Source organism: Molossus molossus, unplaced genomic scaffold (genome assembly GCF_014108415.1).
Source record: "Molossus molossus isolate mMolMol1 unplaced genomic scaffold, mMolMol1.p scaffold_m16_p_6, whole genome shotgun sequence".
Taxonomy (NCBI): Eukaryota; Metazoa; Chordata; class Mammalia; order Chiroptera; family Molossidae; genus Molossus; species Molossus molossus.
The window spans coordinates 36,949,262-36,967,474 of record NW_023425399.1 but is presented as its reverse complement, the minus strand read 5'-3'; the positions used below and the strand labels follow the sequence as shown (position 1 = coordinate 36,967,474).

At 42.5% G+C, this 18,213-nt stretch overlaps 1 protein-coding gene across 7 annotated transcripts in view; it reads right to left on the bottom strand.

The window, feature by feature from the left end:
• Nucleotides 1–6,882: 6,882 nt before the first annotated feature.
• The window catches only part of NDUFAF5 (NADH:ubiquinone oxidoreductase complex assembly factor 5), a 39,774-nt gene continuing 28,443 nt past the window's right edge, over nucleotides 6,883–18,213 (bottom strand). For 2 of the 7 annotated variants that reach the window (XM_036245892.1, XM_036245891.1), the window contains 3 exons: nucleotides 7,583–7,666; nucleotides 7,159–7,241; nucleotides 6,894–6,986 (listed from right to left, as the gene is read on the bottom strand). In XM_036245892.1, the coding sequence (XP_036101785.1) occupies nucleotides 6,894–6,986; nucleotides 7,159–7,241; nucleotides 7,583–7,666 (260 nt within the window). Of the gene's footprint in view, nucleotides 6,987–7,158; nucleotides 7,242–7,582; nucleotides 7,678–13,245; nucleotides 13,310–15,277; nucleotides 15,815–18,213 lie in introns of those variants that run through there. The other 5 variants (XM_036245886.1, XM_036245890.1, XM_036245889.1 and 2 more) reach the window with 5 other exon arrangements.

Here is an 18,213-nt window from a genome sequence, read left to right as displayed (position 1 = left end):
GAAGGCTTTAACCTCTAAGAGAAGGCAGCGTAGCTGGGGCTGTTCTGTGGTTAGAGCATTGACTTATGAACCAAAGGATTTCAGTTTTGATTCCCAATCAAGGGCACATATCTAGGTTGCAGGTTCAATCCCTGGCCCTGGTTGGGGTGTGTATTGGAGGCAACCAATGTGTCTCTCTCACATCAATCTCCATCTCTTTCTCTCTCTCTCCTCCTCCTCCTTCCCTCTCTTCTACTGTCTCTAAAAATCAATGAAAAAAATATCCTCAGGTGAGGATTAACAAAAACAATTTTTAAAGGCATCATAATAAAATTATTGCACTAGCTTTGTCACATATAGGACTGATGTCACTTGCTGACTGCCATTCCATGTGACCTTGGAGAACTTACCTCTCTAGGCCTGTTTCCTCAAAATGGGGATAATAATACTAATATCTACCTTAAAGGGAGTGGTGAGAATGAAATGAAAATGCACATCAAAGGCTTAGCACACTGCCTGGCAAGAGTATAGTACACACCGAGCTGCTAAAGGAGGGCTTTACCCGCTTGTGACACCGTAGGACGGGTTAATTGAAGATGCCTTTGAGTATTCAACTGGCTTCTCAAGAATGATGCCGACAACCTGATTGAGAGATCCCAAAGGACTTTCGTTCTACTTCTTCACTCGGTCCTCCAGCCACCTGAAGCCTGGGCATTTCCTCCTCAGGTGTAACCTGGGCTCAGGACATTGTCATCTAGACAAGTAACTGGGGGTTTCTGCAAAATTCAGGAATACTTACCAAATGCTAAATGCTTGGTATCTAGGAGAAAATGACATCTTTCATGGAAATTGTAGAAGGCAGTCCATGCTGCATATTTTAGGATCTGGAACCCTTCACTGTGGCCCAGAAACTTACAGCAATAATGCCTTCTGGAGCACTTTTGTGGATTAGGGGACCCGAGGCACATCGCACTATGTCCACCTGCTCAAACCTTATCCCCAAAACATCAACATGGAGTCTGAGAAATTGTAAAGATGGGAAAGGAACACTCCCTTTTGCCTTGAGACCCAGGTCCTAGGATCAGCCTGAATGCTGCCAAGGTCACCCTGCCCAGTGGCTCACAGCCATTTTCCTACCATAACATTATGGAGGGATCTCCCATGCTTCCCTCAGTGACAGGGGCTCCCTATGGCCATGATTATTGACCAAAAGGAGGAAGGTGGAGACGTTTTGTTTGGAAAAGCCTGAGGGACTTGGAAGGTAGGCCTGTGTCCTCCTTTGAGACTGAGCACCAAACCTGTAATTTTCGATGAAAATTATGAGGTCAGAGAGATGCAGCTGGCCACCAGCAAGGCCAGGACTAAACCTAGATCACCTAACTCCCAGTCCCTGCCCTTCCCTCTATTTCTCTCTCTCTCTTTTTTTTTTTTTTTGCCAAGAGCTGGCATGTCCTGTGGAATTTTCTTCCCAGTCTCCCATTCTCAGTCCAAGGGAAAGCACAGCTCAGACTGGAACTGCCGATCATTCTGCAGGGCTGGCTCTAACAAAACTAGAACCGGCAGCCTGAGCACTCGCCCAGGAGGTGTCTGGAGACTGGACGGCCATTTGCTACTCTAAAAGTGCAGGCCTTTTTTCAGCCACAGCTAGTAAGACAGGATCAACTCTTGCCTTTAAAAAGCCCCTTTCCAGCCCTGGCCGGTTTGGCTCAGCGGTTGGAGTGTCGGCCTGCGGTCCTGAGAGACCCGGGTTCGGTTCCCGCTAAGGGCATGTACCTTGGTTGCAGTTTGTCCCCGGCCCTGGTCGGTTGTGCGGGTGGCAGCCACTCGATGTGTTCCTTTCACGTCGATGTTTCTCTCTCTCTCTCTCTGTTCCTCTCTCTCCCTCCCACTCTACCTGAACAGAATGTGGAAAAATGTCCTCGGGTGAGGATAAGGAAAAAAAAAAAAGCCCCTTTCCAGAATACTGTGCACACCTGCGAGTCTGATAACAAGTGCAATGTCAACGGTCCATCTTGATAATCAGCTGTCAGCCACCCAACAGCTAAGGCAGAAGGGAAGCGACTGAGGAATATGTGCAGTTGCTTAGCTTACTGAATTCTCAAGGTCAGAGCGTTCTCCAATTCTCTGGTTTCATTTTGGACCAGCTCCAGTCAGGCTTCCAGAAAACTGATCCAAATGGTCCTAGGAAGTGGAATTTGAGGCCTACTAAATGTTCTTTGGGAGGTTAGATCTATTTTGAGATACCATGGACTCAAATCTCAAGGTAAGAGTATCTCAGCTCCAGTTTTCCCTGAGAACAAATGTAATATAGTAGTTCATGTTGACTTGACATAATTTCAAATAAGCAAGCTACGTTCTATACTTTAAGTACCAACTTGGTATATCCTGAGCACCCAATTTTTTTCCAAACAGAGCAAATTAGTTATCTATTGCTGTGTTAACAAATTAACACAAAGCAGTTTACATACAAACATTTTATTACCTGTTTCCGTGGATCAGAAATTTAGGAGTGTCTTATTTGGGTGGTTCCAGCTCAGGGTCTCTTATGAATTAGCCATCAAGGTGTCAGCGAGGATTAGTCATCTGATAGACTGGGGTTGGAAGATCTGCTTCCGAGATGGCTGGCTCCCATGGCCGTGGCTGTTCCTCATCCCAGGTCCCCTCCGCTGTGCTGCCTGAACGCCCTCATGCAATGGCAGCTGCATTCCCAGTGTGACCCCCGACAGAGCAAGGAGGCAGCAATGCCTCATCCATGTTCTGTTTCATGTCCATGTTCTGTTTGTTGAAGGGTGTCACCAAATTCAGCCCACACGCAAAGGGAGAACAAGAAAGCTCCACATTTTATTTTTATGTTTGAAATAGTTTATTTCTATTATTCCTTTTTAGTGCATGTATTGGGGTGACACTAAGTTAAGCTCTACCTTTTAGACAGAAGCATATCAAAAAATGTGTGGATAGATTTTAGAACCACCACCAACATCAAAGCATTATTTCCTTATCTGTTAACTTACCAGTGCTCACAGCACCTTCCATTATTTTCAAATTAATATTTTAAACCAACAAGATAAATATCTGTCAAGGATCCAGGCCAAGAATTCAAGTATATCGATTTCTGGGAGGGTAGGTCCACTTAGGGTAAGTTTCTTGAAGATATACTTCACATTATTGATGATAACAATAATGAAACACCCCCACCTCTAACTCTAAAAGTTTGTAATATCTCTTCTTAGGCAAAAGAGCTAAAATAACTTATGAAGAAATAAACATTACTGCACCAGGTATCCTTATTTTTCCCAGTTATCAATTAATATTCATTTCTTTCCTAGAAGAAGCCATTCCTTGGTAAAATACTTTTCTTTCTCCTTATTTAAAGGATATATACTGAGTATAAAAACTACATGTCTGCAATACAAGCCATACTGTTTCCACCTAGTGGATAAAAATGGTACTAAAAAGGGTTGAAAACAAAACTTGCTGCATGGATATTCATGTGTTAACCCTTCTGTAAGGGTAACTTTTAACAAACATATCACATAATTAATGTCTATGGGTATCTTCCATCTCAACAAATCCTGCAAAAGTTCCTTCTATGAAGCAAACACTCTCATTCATAAATATACATTTTTATGTATACTGTCTCCTCTGGAATTCTCCAGGCCAACAACCTGGAACCTTGCTAAAGAACAGGAAATAATTCGGTCTCCCAGCAGCCGACCGATAACCCAGTGTCCACACAGTGAAGCCTGTTAAAGCAACAACTGAACAAGCCTGGCATGTGGACCTCAATCCTCATTTGCTAAGGAAACCAATAAAGCCCATGTATTTTACTCCAAAGTAGAGTCCTCCCAGAGCCTTGTTCTCTTCCCTCCCTTACACATTACTTGTAGAAAACTTCCAATCTGAACTCTGACCTTACAGCAGGTCAGAACGGAGAAGAAGTGACCTAAGAATGATCACTTTCATATTGAGACTGACAATGAACAAATAAGTGTTGGAAAAGAAATACACAACAAACCACATCACTCCTGGGGCCAGTCAGTGCAGAAACAAGCAATGCAGTACAACCTGAGTTAATGACAGTAACTGTGGAGTTACATTTTTTTTTCTTTGTATTGATTTTAGAGAGGAAGAAAGAGGGAGAGAGAGAGAGAAACATCGATGGGAGAGAACATCGACTGGCCACCTCCTGCATGCCCCGCACTGGGGATTTGGCCCACAACCTGGGCATATGCTTGGACTGGGAATCGAACTGCATGGGTCGACGCTCAACCACTGAGCTACACTGGCCAGGCTGGAAACATTTTTTGATAAGACATTTTTAAAAGTTTTATTGCTTAAAAGGATGAGTTCAGAAAAATAAATTTTCTGACGTTTACAAATAGTTAAAGCTTAATTCTTCAAGCAGACATTAACTTAAAAAATAATTTTACTATTGTTACTCATATTAAGTTTACTACTGTCACCCATGTTAAACAATAAGTGTCCTAAATTTTGTTAATTTTTCTTTCCTTTCTTTCTTTAATTTTATTGATTGATTTGAGAGAGAGAGAGAGGAAGGGAGAGAGAAACATGGATTTGTTGTCCCCCTTGTTTATGCATTCATTGGTTGATTCTTGTATATGCCGACAGGGATCAAACCCGCAACCTTAGCATACTGGGACAGCACTCCAACCAACTGAGCTATCTGGCCAGGGCTTTCCTTTATTTTTTTAAAACAAGAAGCTAATTTTTGAGATAGCCCAGTATGGATTCCTCCCAGCCCCACCCCCATTGTCCACATATACACTGTTGGCATGAAATAAACAAAAGTTAATATCCTTGGTTAAAACTTCACGATTTATAGAAAGATAAAAAATAAAAAGTATAAGTCTCCCTCCTAGTTTCATTCTACCACCTGCACCCGACAGACATTCAAACCCGATGACAGTCCCTTTCCTCAGCTGCAACCACTTACATTGCACTCTTCAGAAACAAACAGATATGAATGTCTACAAACATGTCCTCCAGGAAACACAGACAACATGGAACTTACCTGTTCCCAGTCACCAGTCTGTACTTTAATACACAGGATTTTTTTGTTCTCTTCACTCTTTAAATTCTGAAAATTAAGCTAAAAAAGCCCTTTCCAAATTCTACTAACTAGGTATTCTTTTCCTTTGTGTTAAAAACAAAACAAAAAAGCTACTAAGAATATCTCAACTTCTAATATGGATGAATTTCTTAATTAAAGAGAGGAAGAGCCCTGGCTGGTCTGGCTCAGCAGTTAGTGTCGGCCTGCAGTCCAGAGACCAGGGTTCAGTTCCCGCTAAGGGCATGTATCTAGGTTGCAGTTTGTCCCCGGCCCTGGTTGGGTCGTGTGGGTGGCAGCCACTCGATGTGTCCCTTTCATGTCGATGTTTTTAAAAAAAAAGAGAGAGAGCAAGAATAGTAATCTCTTTTGTTCTTGCAAAACTTTGGCTTTTTAACTGTAACTTAGTCTTCCAAAGGGTATGTTTTTCACATAATTTAATTCAATTCCAATGTAATGGAATATCTGTAAGTACTAGGCTACGTACAGGGTGAGACATAGCCCCTCCCCAGGAAGAGCTTGGTGCTTATACGGTGGAGGGAGGGAAGGCAGACGGGAGAGAAGCAGACTGTAAATAACTTACTAAAGCTGAAGAAGAGGCTGAGACCATGCCCAGTCAAGTGAAAAGGACAGCAAAGTGCTTGCCGATGACTGGTGAAAACAAACTCAGCACCTACTTGTTTGCTTCTCAGCTTCTTCCCTGCTTCCTTCTTCCCTACCTTCTTCCTTGCCTTCTTCCCTGCACTGTGCTGTCTGAGCTTAAATGCTTCCAAATAATTCTGATCACCACTAGTGGATGTGGATGACAATAACAGTGCCAGAGGCCCGGCATGACAAAGGAAGGTCAAACAACAAACGGCCCACTTTTCATCACCATGCAGACAATTTTATATGTGATTTTGTCTCCTTAATTATCCTAAGGGGGCCATGGGAATCGCACCCAGATCCTAGAAATAAAAAATAAGTAAGATTAGAGTTCTGATGCTTTTTAAAAAGTTGGGTAAGGATCCAATAAAGATACTCTTTGAAGTAAAAAAAAAAAAAAACGATATAATAGCTCTGGAGAGTACAAAAACCTCCGTTCTCTTCATGACAAAGATGACAGTGTGACAATTTTGGCTTAAGTATCTTACAACAGTCATTACAAAAAGTCTCTTTGTATTTTCAGTGAGCCAGAACTCTAGGAGAATCTACCAGCTTGTCTGTCCCCTTATTCCCATTGCTATGGTCTGCACAGAAAAAACAGAAGATCAGGAGAGATACAAATGTCAGCATGTGCAATGTTTTTCCAACTCAGCAATTATGCACACACACTTGGGGATGTTTTTTAGAGAAATATCTTCTTGCTTTGGGCTGAATCTGCAAATATGGCACTCATATCACTAGACAGTAGTATCTACATGAAAACAGAAACCGTGTGCAACTAAAATGGTTACTAAATATAGTGTCAAGTTATTCTAATTATTTGAAAAGTCTGTTAGTAAATAGCTAATACATTGCTTCTTGCTTCAAATATAATATATATGTGTATATATACGTATATATATATATATATAGTTTATCTTTACTGTTGAAAGTATTACAGATATGCCCATCTTTTCCCCACTGACCCCCTCCTCCCCACTCCCGACCCACCCCTGCCTTCACTGCACTATTATCTGTGCCCATTAGTTATGCATAAATGCATATCGGTTCTCTGGTTTACCTCTTCCTGCCCCCTCACCCACCCCCTTCCCTCTGAGGTTCGTCAGTGTGTTCCCTGCTTCCATGTCTCTGGATCCATTAGATGTGAAAGTTACCCATCTCTGATGAAAATTCTGGACTACATTAACATAGAATAAAATATTTATTGTGATTTTTTCCCTGGTGACGTAAGGCTGTTTATTTTTCCTAGCTCTCCAAATGACACAGTTGCAGAACCCCTTTCAGCGGGTCTTGCCTGAAAATAATGATAAAGATGAAAGATATTAGAAACAGATAAATATGTAGTCCTAACTGAATCCCTTAATGCTATCTTATATTAAAAAACATCCCCCACCTTAAGTAAATAAATAATAAAAATCAAATGGAAACATAAACCCACTAATAAAAGTGATTTGTCTTACTGTTACCTGTGAATCATGGTATTTCCATCCTATCATGTAATAGATCTGATATGTGGCAGGTACTGAACCATCCTCATTTCTGTACATTTCTATAAAGACAAGTAAAAGTTAAAGTCTGAAAAAAACAACAGTAGGAAAAATAATCTGCTCAATGAAAGTCATGTCCTCCAAAGAGAAACGCATATTAGGGTCCTCGCAGGATTCTGAAAATGCCTCCCGTGAAAAATCCTCAAGAGAAGCTGACAGTAGGGAAAGAGTAGGGACTGTTTGGACTGGGGTGTGGAGCTACAGAATCTGTGTTTTGAAGGAAGGACAAGAAATCTGATGGTGCCTCGACAGGAAAGGAAAGGCACTGCCAACCTGAAGGGGTAAGCACGACAGGGCCCACGTTCCCCCGTGAGTCACGGTAGCGGCCGGCCAGCTCCCTTACCTCTGTACACCGCGGCAGCCGCCAGCATCGTGTCCCGGTGCAGGAGAGCTTTTCTATTCCACGCACAGTTACTCTCACCCATACCTAAAAATACACTAGAGGCAGTTTGAGATAATACAGCAAATGATCTGAGCAGCTCAGTCGATAGCACAGATTTAACCTTATCTCATCCAACAGTATACAATTCTCTAACAGTCATATAAAATAACCTAAATAATCTCATTTTGCTCTCAGAATGTAGCAAGGCATTTTAGCGATTCTAAGGCAAAACTACCTGAAGCTTCTGAATATTCAGACACGTGAAGAGTCAAATTTCGGGAGGCCAGCCCCATAGCACACTTTACTTGCCAACAATGATCTAAAGTGAGCCAGGTGGCCCTGGTTGGTTTGGCTCAGCAGTTAGAGTGTCGGCCTGCGGTCCAGAGAGACCCGGGTTCTGTTCCCGCTAAGGGCATGTACCTCGGTTGCAGTTTGTCCCCGGCCCTGGATGGGTCATGCAGGAGGCAGCCACTTGATGTGTCCCTTTCACGTCGATGTTTCTCTCTCTTTCTCTCTCTCTCTTCCTCTCCCTCCCTCCCACTGTATCTGAACAAAAAATGGATAAATGTCCTCGGGTGAGGATAAAAATGATACATACATACATACATACATAAAGTGAGCCAGTTAGACCCTGGCCAGTTGGCTCAGTGGGTTTGATCATCATCCCGTACACCAAATGGCTACAGGTTCAATTCCCGATCAGGGTACATATCTAGGTTTTGGGTTCGATCTTAGGCCTGGGTGTGTACGGGAGGTAATGAATCAATGATTTTCTCTCTTTCTCTCCTCTCTTTAAAAATCAATGAACAGCCCTGGCCAGTTTGGCTCAGTGGTTAGAGCGTCAGCATGAGGTTCAGAGAGACCCAGGTTTGGTTCCCGCTAAGGGCGTATACTTTGGTTGCAGTTTGTCCCCGGTCCTGGTTGGGTAGTGTGGGTGGCAACCACACAATGTGTCCCTTTCACATCGATGTTTCTCTCTCTCTCTCTCTCTCCTTCGTCTCCCTCCTGCTCTATCTGAACAAAAAACAAAAAAATGTCCTCGGGTGAGGATAAAAAAAAAAAAAAAAATCAAACATATCCTCTGGTGAAGATTACAAATAATAATAATAATAAAGTGAGCCAGTTGGGCAAAAAGTAAAGTGAGTGGCCCTCCAGGTGAGCCATCAGGAGTTAGCAAGTGTCTTTCAAAGGATGCCACATTCTATGTCCCTTTTAGCTGCTCTTCAAAGGAGGGCACGACACTGCTACAATGCTTCATTCCTTCTAAGCCATAAATATAATGATTATGAAACTTGGAAAAGGGCTTTGAAACTCATTTGATAATAGCAAAGTTCATATGTTTTCAGATTTTACAATACTTTACTAATTTCAGATTAGGAAAAAAATTAGGTGCATTCTTTTTTTTTAATCCTCACCCTAGGATTTTTCCATTTATCTTCAGATAGAGTAGGAGGAGGAGAGAGAGAGAGAGAGAGAGAGAGAGAGGGAGGGAGGGGGGAAAGAGAGAGAGAGAGAGAGAGAGAGAGAGAGAGAGAGAGAACCTCAACCTGAGAGAGACGCATCAATTGGTTGCCTCCCGCATGACCCCAACCAGGACCAGGTACTGAACCACAGCCAACGTATGTGCCCTTGACTGGAATTGAACCCACGACTCTTTGGTCCGCAGGCCAATGCTCTTAACTGTCGAGCCAAACTGGCTGGGGCTAGGTGCATTCTTTTCAGGGGCACTTTCCTTAATGTTTTAAAATGTATTTTTATATTTCTTTCTTTTAAGTTGATAGCTAAAAGCTATATTTGATTTTTCTTTATGAATACACTTAAACAAAATTACTTTGAAAGGTTACATTTTAAACTAATCCTCAAAATTCAAAACATTTCAATAGTAAAAATCCTTTATTTTTATTCTCTATATACTACATGACTAGAAATCAATTTCTTCGTTTTGTTTTTCTACTTTCACAAAAGAATCCAATAAACTTCAATGTCAATGTTCTTTTTTTTGTTTGTTTGTTTGTTTGTTTTATCCTCACCCGAGGATATTTTTCCATTTTTTGTACAGATAGAGCGGGAGGGAGAGACAGGAAGGGAGAGAGAGAGAGAAACATCGACGTGAAAGGACACATCGAGTGGCTGCCACCCGCACGACCAACCAGGGCCGGGGACAAACTGCAACCGAAGTACGTGCCCTTAGCGGGAACCGAACCCGGGTCTCTCTGGACCGCAGGCCGATGCTTTAACCGCTGAGCCAAACTGGCCAGGGCTCAATGTTCTTTATTAGTTTAAAGATAATACTCTCACAAATTTTCAATGGCCTTATTGAAACCAATCAACAAATTAGCTACAATAAGTAAACCTTCTTCTTCTCTCCAATCCTAAGAGGCTCCTATTATTCCCTAAAATAATGAATCTCTAATACTAAAAGCAAGGTCCCGAATCCTGTGAGTGTAACAGTGCCATGAAGAACAACAGACAAACAAACCAGTGGACTAGTCATCATGGAAGAAAAGGTGGATCTTATTCTTGCTGTTGTGAAGCAGCTAGATGACCTTAGAGCAATTGCTCTAGGTCTTTAAGATAGTCAGACATAAGGCTTCTAATGCTAACATTTTGGACCCTTTACATAGTCTAATTTAAAAACATTCCCCTACACAGTGAGCATCAACTATATCAAGAGACCAGAGGGAAACTGGGACTCAGTGGAAGAGTCTATTGCGGATGATGGCTGTGGTACTTTCATTTCTGCCTAACTTCCCTTTGCCATGACCCTTTAGATAAAAGGCAACACCAATGAGAAACAGGTTTAATTATTTTATTGTAAATACTTTTAAATAATTGCCTTCTAAATAATTGTTATTAGGATATACTAATTAAGATTACTAGGCATAATGCTCTTTCTGAAGGTCTGACCTAAGTCTAACCTAGGCGGAACACTCTTTCTGGTACAGAATTCAAAAGCACTACTGTACGGCTCAGTCGGTAACTCTGCGGCTAGGCCCACCCTCCCCTCCCGAGGGAGTGCACAGCCATCCTGAACGTTCCTTCTCTTTGCAGAAGCAATGTGATGGGGCACAAAGAGTCTAGATTGGGATCACAATCCCAGTTCTGACCCTTCCATAACCTGAGCAAAGTCATTTAACCTCTATTAAACTCAGTTTTGATCTTCAAAATGGAATGATTACACTTCATAATGCATCCTGATGGACCTTTTCTGAAGACCACCTAGGAAACATATCTGAAGACTTCTGACCAGCTCTAGGCGATGGCATAACAGAAAAATCTGGAAGGGGGTAACTGTTTAAGATTCTCACAGTGTTTTTGTTTTTGTTTTTGTTTTTTTATCTTTATTGTTGAATGTATTACAGATGTTCCTCATTTTTCCCCCATTGACCCCCTCCTCCCCACTCCCGCACCCTCCTGCCTTATCCCACACTGTTGTCTGTCCATTGGTTACGCATATAAGTTCTTTGGTTTATTTCTTCCCACCCCCCAAACCCCCTTCCCTTTGAGGTTTGTCAGTCTAGCAAACAATTTGTACTTCTTAATCCCTTCACCTTTTTCACCCATTCCCCCATCCCCCTTCCCATTTGGCAACCAACAAAATGTTCTCTATATCTATGAGGATGTTTCTGTTCTGCCTGTTCATTTTGTTTGTAGATTCAATTGTTGATAGCTATGTATTCATTGTCATTTTGTTTGTTCATATATTTTATCTTTCTCTTCAAGAAGACCCTTCAACATTTCATATAATAACGGTTTGGTGGTGATGAACTCCTTTACTTTTTCTTGTCTGGGAAACTTTTTATATGGCCATCGATTCTAAATGACAGCTTTGTAGGATACAGTAATCTTGGTTGTAGGTTCTGCTTTTCATCACTCTGAATATTTCTTGCCACTACCTTCTGGCCTGCGGTTTCCTTTGAGAAATCAGCTGACAGTCTTATGGGAACTCCCTTGTAGGTAACTAACTTCTCTTGCTGCTTTTAAGAATTTTTGTCTTCGACCTTTTGCATTTTGAAGATGATGTATCTTGGTGTGGACCTCTGTGTTCAACTTGTTTGAGACTACCTGTGCTTCCTGGACTTGTATGTCTGTTTCCTTCACTGAGTTAGGAAAGTTTTCTGCCATTATTGTTTCAAATAGATTTTTGATTTCTCGTTCCCTCTCTTCTCCTTCTGGCACCTCCAAGATGCGAATGTTGGCACGCTTGAAGTTGTCCCAGAGGCTCCTTACACTATTCTCATTTTTTTGGATTCTTTTTTCTTTTTGCTGTTCTGATTGGGTGTTTTTTGCTTCCTTATATTCCAAATCGATGGTTTGCTTCTTGGCTTTACCTACTCTACTATTGAATCTGTGTAAATTATTCTTTATTTCAGTTAGTGCCTCCTTCATTTCTGATTGTGCATCCTTCATTTCTGACTGGTCCTTTTTTATGCTCTTGAGGCCCTCACTAAGTTTGCTGAGGTTCTCACTAAGTTCATTGAGCATCCTTATAAGCAGTATTTTAAACTCAGCACCCTGTTAGGTTCTTATCTCCATTTTGCTCAGTTCTTTTCCAGGGGTTTTGTTCTGTTCTTTCATTTGGGACCTGTATCTTTGTCTACTCATTTGGCTGCCTCTCTGTGTTTGTTTCTGTGTATTACTTAACAAGAGATATGGGGCTATCTGAGACCAGATGCTGCTTGTTTGAAAGAATTTAGGAAAACCTGAAGCAGGATCCAAGACAGGCCAATCCTATGGTTAAGCAACTGGCAACAGCTTGGGTGGGCCTGAAAGTTGGGTGGGGCGGGGCCTCAGGGAATCACCAGGGCAGGGCAAACAGTGTGAGCCAGTTTGCTGGAGTCCCAGATATGGCAGCTGTGTGCCGCCCCAGGGAAGGGCTCACCAAAGGAACAAAGTCCTTTGCACATTTGTCCAGGAGAAAGCCCCCTCTCCAGCCCTTACTCCAGTGCCAAACAGCTCAGTTCTTCCCAGTATGTCTCTGGTGCCTCTCGAGCTGCCTCCTCTCCAAGCTTAGAGGGAGTAAGTCCGATAAGTCTGTGCATGGGCCCTTTAGGAAGAGCTGCCTGGGGCTCCAGCTGCCTCAGCCTCCCTGAGTCTCAGTTCCCACTGGTTTTTCCAGCTAGAAGTTATGGGGACTTCTTTTCCTGGCCTGGAACCCTGAGCGGGGCACCTGGTGTGGGATGCGGACCCCTCAGTCCTCAGGGAGGACCTTCCCAGCCAAGGTATCCTCCTTATTTTTATCTGCCACACGTGGGTGTGGGACCAGCCTGTCAAGGCTCCGCCCCTCCTACCAGTCTGGATGTGGCTGCTGCTTTAATTCCGTAGTTGTAGGACTTGCCTTCAGCTTGATTTCAGGCAGTTTTGAATGATGGTTGTTCTGTAGTTTAGTTGTAACTTTGATGTGGTTGTGGGAGGACGCGATACCGCGTTTACCTACGCCGCCATCTTGACCGGAAGTCTCTCACAGTGTTTTTAAGGTTAAGTTCAACTATTTATAAAAAAGATCTAACTTAATCTGGTTTACTAGGAACAATACTGAGTATTGTCTAAAAAAATAACTGAACTTACCTTAAAACTACTGTGAAAGCCTCCAAAACTTTTCGTGCATTCATCGCTGATATACAACTTGCTTTGTAAAATTAGGTCAACATTCTTGACTTTTTTTCTGTGAATTAATAATAATGGCAGCTGAAATGAGAAATACCACAACCATCAAGAAAAAAGTATAATGCAATGTAAAATACCTAAAACCAATTTTAAGGGAGCACCATCTTCCAGTCTTCAAAATTGCACACCTGGAAGTCTTCCAAGCTTCTCCCCTCCTCCTTTCATCCCTTACCGCTTCTTCCTATCTCAGCTGCCTCTGCCCTTCCACCGGGAGAGTGCTGAAGAATCTGAGTCAGGCAGCTACACTGGGTTTAAGTTCTGGCTCTGCCACTTACTAAATACATCACTCATGAGCAAGTCCTTTCTCTCTGTGCCTCAATTTCCTCACGCAGAACAAAAGAGGTCAAATTATGCTAGCTCTAGTCTTACCTTCCTCATAAAATATGCTCATAAACAACATTGGAGGGTGAGCCCTCTAACACACTAATCTAATTGTCTCTTTTCTGTGCAAAATTCTTCCAAGATACTACCAGGCTCACCTTATAAAATCTAGACGCCTCTGATGGACTATTCTGCATCATTTTCCATTATCTCTCTTTTCTACATGTTCAAGCAATATTGAGATTCTGTGCAGTTCCTTAGAGAAATGTATCCTCTTACATCTCTGTGTCTTTATACAGGCTGCTTCCTTGGCCTGGAATGCAGTGCCCGCCCTCACCCAAAACCTGCACCCACCTCTTCATTGTCCTGGCAAGCTCATTTTAGCTTAGGTGCTGCCTCTTCTGCAAAAGCATCCCTGACTCCCTAAGAAAATTTAGGGGCTTTTTCTCATTTCTCCATGCATAGTAAAAAAGAACCATCTCATTTTTAACTAAATACAGATATCTATCTATCTCTGTCTCTCTACTACAGCATAAGCTCCCTGAGAGCAGAAACTGTATGTTTCCATCACCAGCTCAGTGGTTGGCACATTGTAGATGTTCAATAAGTGGCAAGTGAATAAAAATCAAAAAGTTGCCCTGGCCAGTTTAGCTTAGCAGTTAGAGCGTCAGCCTGCAGTCCAAATGGTTGTGGGTTTAATTCCTGGTCAAGGGTGTAGGTTTGATCCCCGGCTCCAGTCAGGGTGGTGGAGGAGGCAACCAATCAATGTGTCTTACATCCATGTTTTTCTCTTTCCCTCCCTCCACTCCATCAAAAAAATCAATGTAAAAAAATATCCTCAGGTGAGGATTAATAACAATAAATAAATAAATAAAAACATTAAAAAAAAAATCAACCAGTTAATGTTTGTACCTACTGTGTTAAATATAATTTTTACAAGTTATCTTTAAATAATTTCTCCTAATCTTTCTAAGGATAGGAAACATCTAAGACTAAAACACATGATTTGTGTGTAAAAGACTTTACAGCAAAAATAAGAGCACTGGCAAAGTCTCTTAAAGGTGAATAAAAGGCAACAGTTCCTCAAAATAACCACCAATTTAAAACCCAGGTTATAAGCTGGAGGGGGCACAAGGCAACCTTCTCATGACTGGAAATGTTTTGTACCTTCCTTTGGATGATGGTTAAAAATGCAAGCAGCTGCATACTTAAGATTAGTGCATTTTACTGAACATCAACTAACTTCAATAAAACACACACAAATCAAGTAAGCAGTATGGGACTATGGATTCAAATAACTCCAGACTTAGTATGACCTTGGACAAGATACTTAATGTCTGGATGTCTCAATTTGCTCATCTGTAAAATTAGGAATGCTAGGAAATCTCAAAGAACTGCACCTGGCACAGAATAAGTACTATATTTTCAAGTCAGTGGGCTGTACCCCTTCAACTAATAGGTCTAATTTCTAGTCTCTCTTTTTCTTTCCTGAAATGAATCATGAGCACAGCATTTATTGTATAGTAGAACAAAAATAAATGCTGTATTTGAAAACTATTTTTATCATTTCAGTCTGAATGATAAATTACCAGCACACCACCATCTCTCAAGCTTTCAGGAGAAGGGGCTCCGTAATCAAATCGGAAGGAGCCAAGTGTTTGGTTCAATGTTCAGGAGGGAGTGTGTGACTTAATGGTTCCCTGTCACCTCTGGCTGCACACTAAGGCTGCCAGCCCCTATACTAAAGTATAATGAATAAAGAGTGACTACTATAGTAAGTTTTTAGCTACACATCCTTCCCCTTATAATTATCAAAGGAGGCTGGACAATGGCTAAAATGGACCTGTTACAAATGGGCCACAAGAGGCAGCTAAGAAAGTTCCAGTGCAGGAGTCAAGGAGGCACGAGGCTGGCAGCTAATTCTTCCACTAGGAGGGAAGTGTTATCTTCAGGCCTCCTTTTTCTCACTTGTAACACACAGATGAAGTCGTTACCAGAGGGCTATGGAGAGAAGCAAGTGCAATAATGCTCACAAAAAACTATAAATCTGTAAACAAAGCATTTATTTTTATAATCCTTTTGCTTTAAATCACCTTTAATTTTTCAGAATCCAGATTAAGGCTCCCTTGGATAAATGTAGTTCTGGTTTCACAAAACACAACTTTAATCCATTCAGCCCCCATCCATCAAAATTGTTTATGCCATCTGTGTAACAAAAAAAGTCAAACCTCACAAATGCTCACTGGGGTTAAGTTGAGGCTGTCCTTTGAGAAAATGTATAACTCACCTCTTTCATGGTTGGGGCAGGGTTTGTGTCTGCGTAGCTGCTCAAATTGTCTTCCAGGCCATCCCTTCTCTACCCTGCTAAAAACCCTTGCCCTGAGATCCACACCGTGTGGCTGTAGCCCTCCCCCACTCCTGTTTGCTGTCAGACATCAGGCTCCCAGTCCCTCCTTTCATGCATCCAAGGGTATGCCACCTGGTTCAATTTCCCTCTGTACCTCAAGTCCTGCCACCACCACAGTGTTAATAACCAACCGTCAAGTACTGAGGCCTCTAAGATTTTTTAGTCTCCTCACTACTAGTGGACTTCTCCATCACACCTATAACATGTTCCAAAATCATCCATTCAAATATTCCATTTTCTGACCATATCCTCCTGTCCTGCAAACACGTTCAGGTATTTCAACCATAATTCTTCTCTGACCACCTTGGGATCACTTGTGCCCGTCTCCTCAACTTTTCCCCATCCATTAGTTTGTTCTATTTTCTTTCAAATGACCTTTCCCTTCAGCTTAGATTCTATGGCCTACTTTTTCAATTACACTTTTGGAATTTTTAAAAACTTTTCAATTACAGTAGACATTCAATATTATATTAGTTTCAGGTATACAGCATAGTGATTAGACATTTATATAGTTTAATAAGTAATCCCCCAATAATTCTAGTACCCACCTGGCATCATACAGGGCTATTACAATATTATTCACTATATTCTCTAAGCTGTACTTTACATCCCATGACTAGTTTGTAACCACCAATCTGTACTTCTTAATCCCTTCACCTTTTTTCCCCAGTTCCCAACCCTCCTCTGAGAATTATGTTTGCCTTTGTCTTTTTGTCACTCTCAACTAGCAACGCCCCAACCTAAACTAATTTAGCTATCTATCTGTTTTGTGTCTTGTGTTGTTGGAGAAAGTCACAGATGTGTCTGACCAACTTCAAATGCACCTTTCAAATTTTTTAACTTTCCCTGATCAATTCACCTTCCTGTTCTCTACAATGACTACTTCAAATGGTCTCCACTCAATTCTCAAACTTCTGACCCTTTCATTCTCAGTATACAACATTACTTTCTGTTTGACAAATAAAATAGACCCATTAGATGGGAACTTACTGCTATCAAACATAAACGCCTATGGCTGCAGAGTGGGTGGAAGCTACACTACCACTTCCCAGTGCCAAACTGGATTTACAACTCAATTACAGATCACTCAACCTGATAACCAAATGAAGACAAGCTGAGCAGAAGTCTCATAACTAAGCATCTACAGAAGTCACACCGAGACTGGTAAAAATGGCAGAGATGCAGAAAGTGCTAGCCCCACACTCAAATGTGGCGGTTGAGAATCCAGAGGGACATCTCAGCTGCAAAGGTCCCCCTTGAGCAGTGAGGGGTCTCAACTCCATGTGGGGTCCCCAGCCTGGAGCACCAGACCAGGAAGGGGAGCTCACATAACATCTGACGTGAAAACCAGCTGGGTTTCTGTCCACCAGGGAGAAACAGGAGCCTGTGAGAAACCCAGGTGCCCTCTTAAAGAGCCAGCACACAAAATCTCATTTCTAGCCACTCACCTGGGGCTCAGGCGGAGGGAAGGCAACACAGAGCAAACTGGAGTCATGCAGAGAGGAACTGGGTTGTGTGGCGCCAAGGAGAGAACTGAAGGGTCTGCCGCCAAGGTCCCTGTGTGGGAGAGTCCCTCTCCCACATCGCCCACGGATGCCATCTTCCCTGGGTCAAGCTCTCCTATCCATACAGCACCAGCATGAGGGAGTGCACTGACCTTGTCCTTCTCACTCCCAGAAGCTCCACCCTGCTGAGCTTGTACCCTGCAGAAAACTCTGCTGGCTGCATCCAGCTTTGGACCATGGTTCACTCTGCCTTGAGGAACTATTAAGGGCATTCAGATGAACCCAGGAATTGTCAGAGACTCAGGCAGACACTGGTTGTATGGCCCTGGAGCGGGGGTCTTTTCCCTGCCCCTGCAAACCTGACTGGTCCTGACCCACAACAGGAAAGATACTAGCCTCCTCCTTGCGACTCCCAGTGGCCCTGCACTGCCAAGATCATACCCTACAGAAAAGTCTACCAGTTGCACTCAGTCTAAACCTCAGTGTGCAATTTCTTGGAGAGCTCTTGACAGACACTGACTTGTGTGGCTCCGGAGCAGGGGCCATTTTTCCCACCCCTGCTTCCCTGTCCCCTTACAGGAGATCCACAAACCCCATCCTCCCAGTAGCCCTGCTCTACTGAGCTTATACCTTATAGAGGAGACTGCGGGCTATAGTCAGCCTGGGCCCATTCTACAGACTTTTCTCAGAAG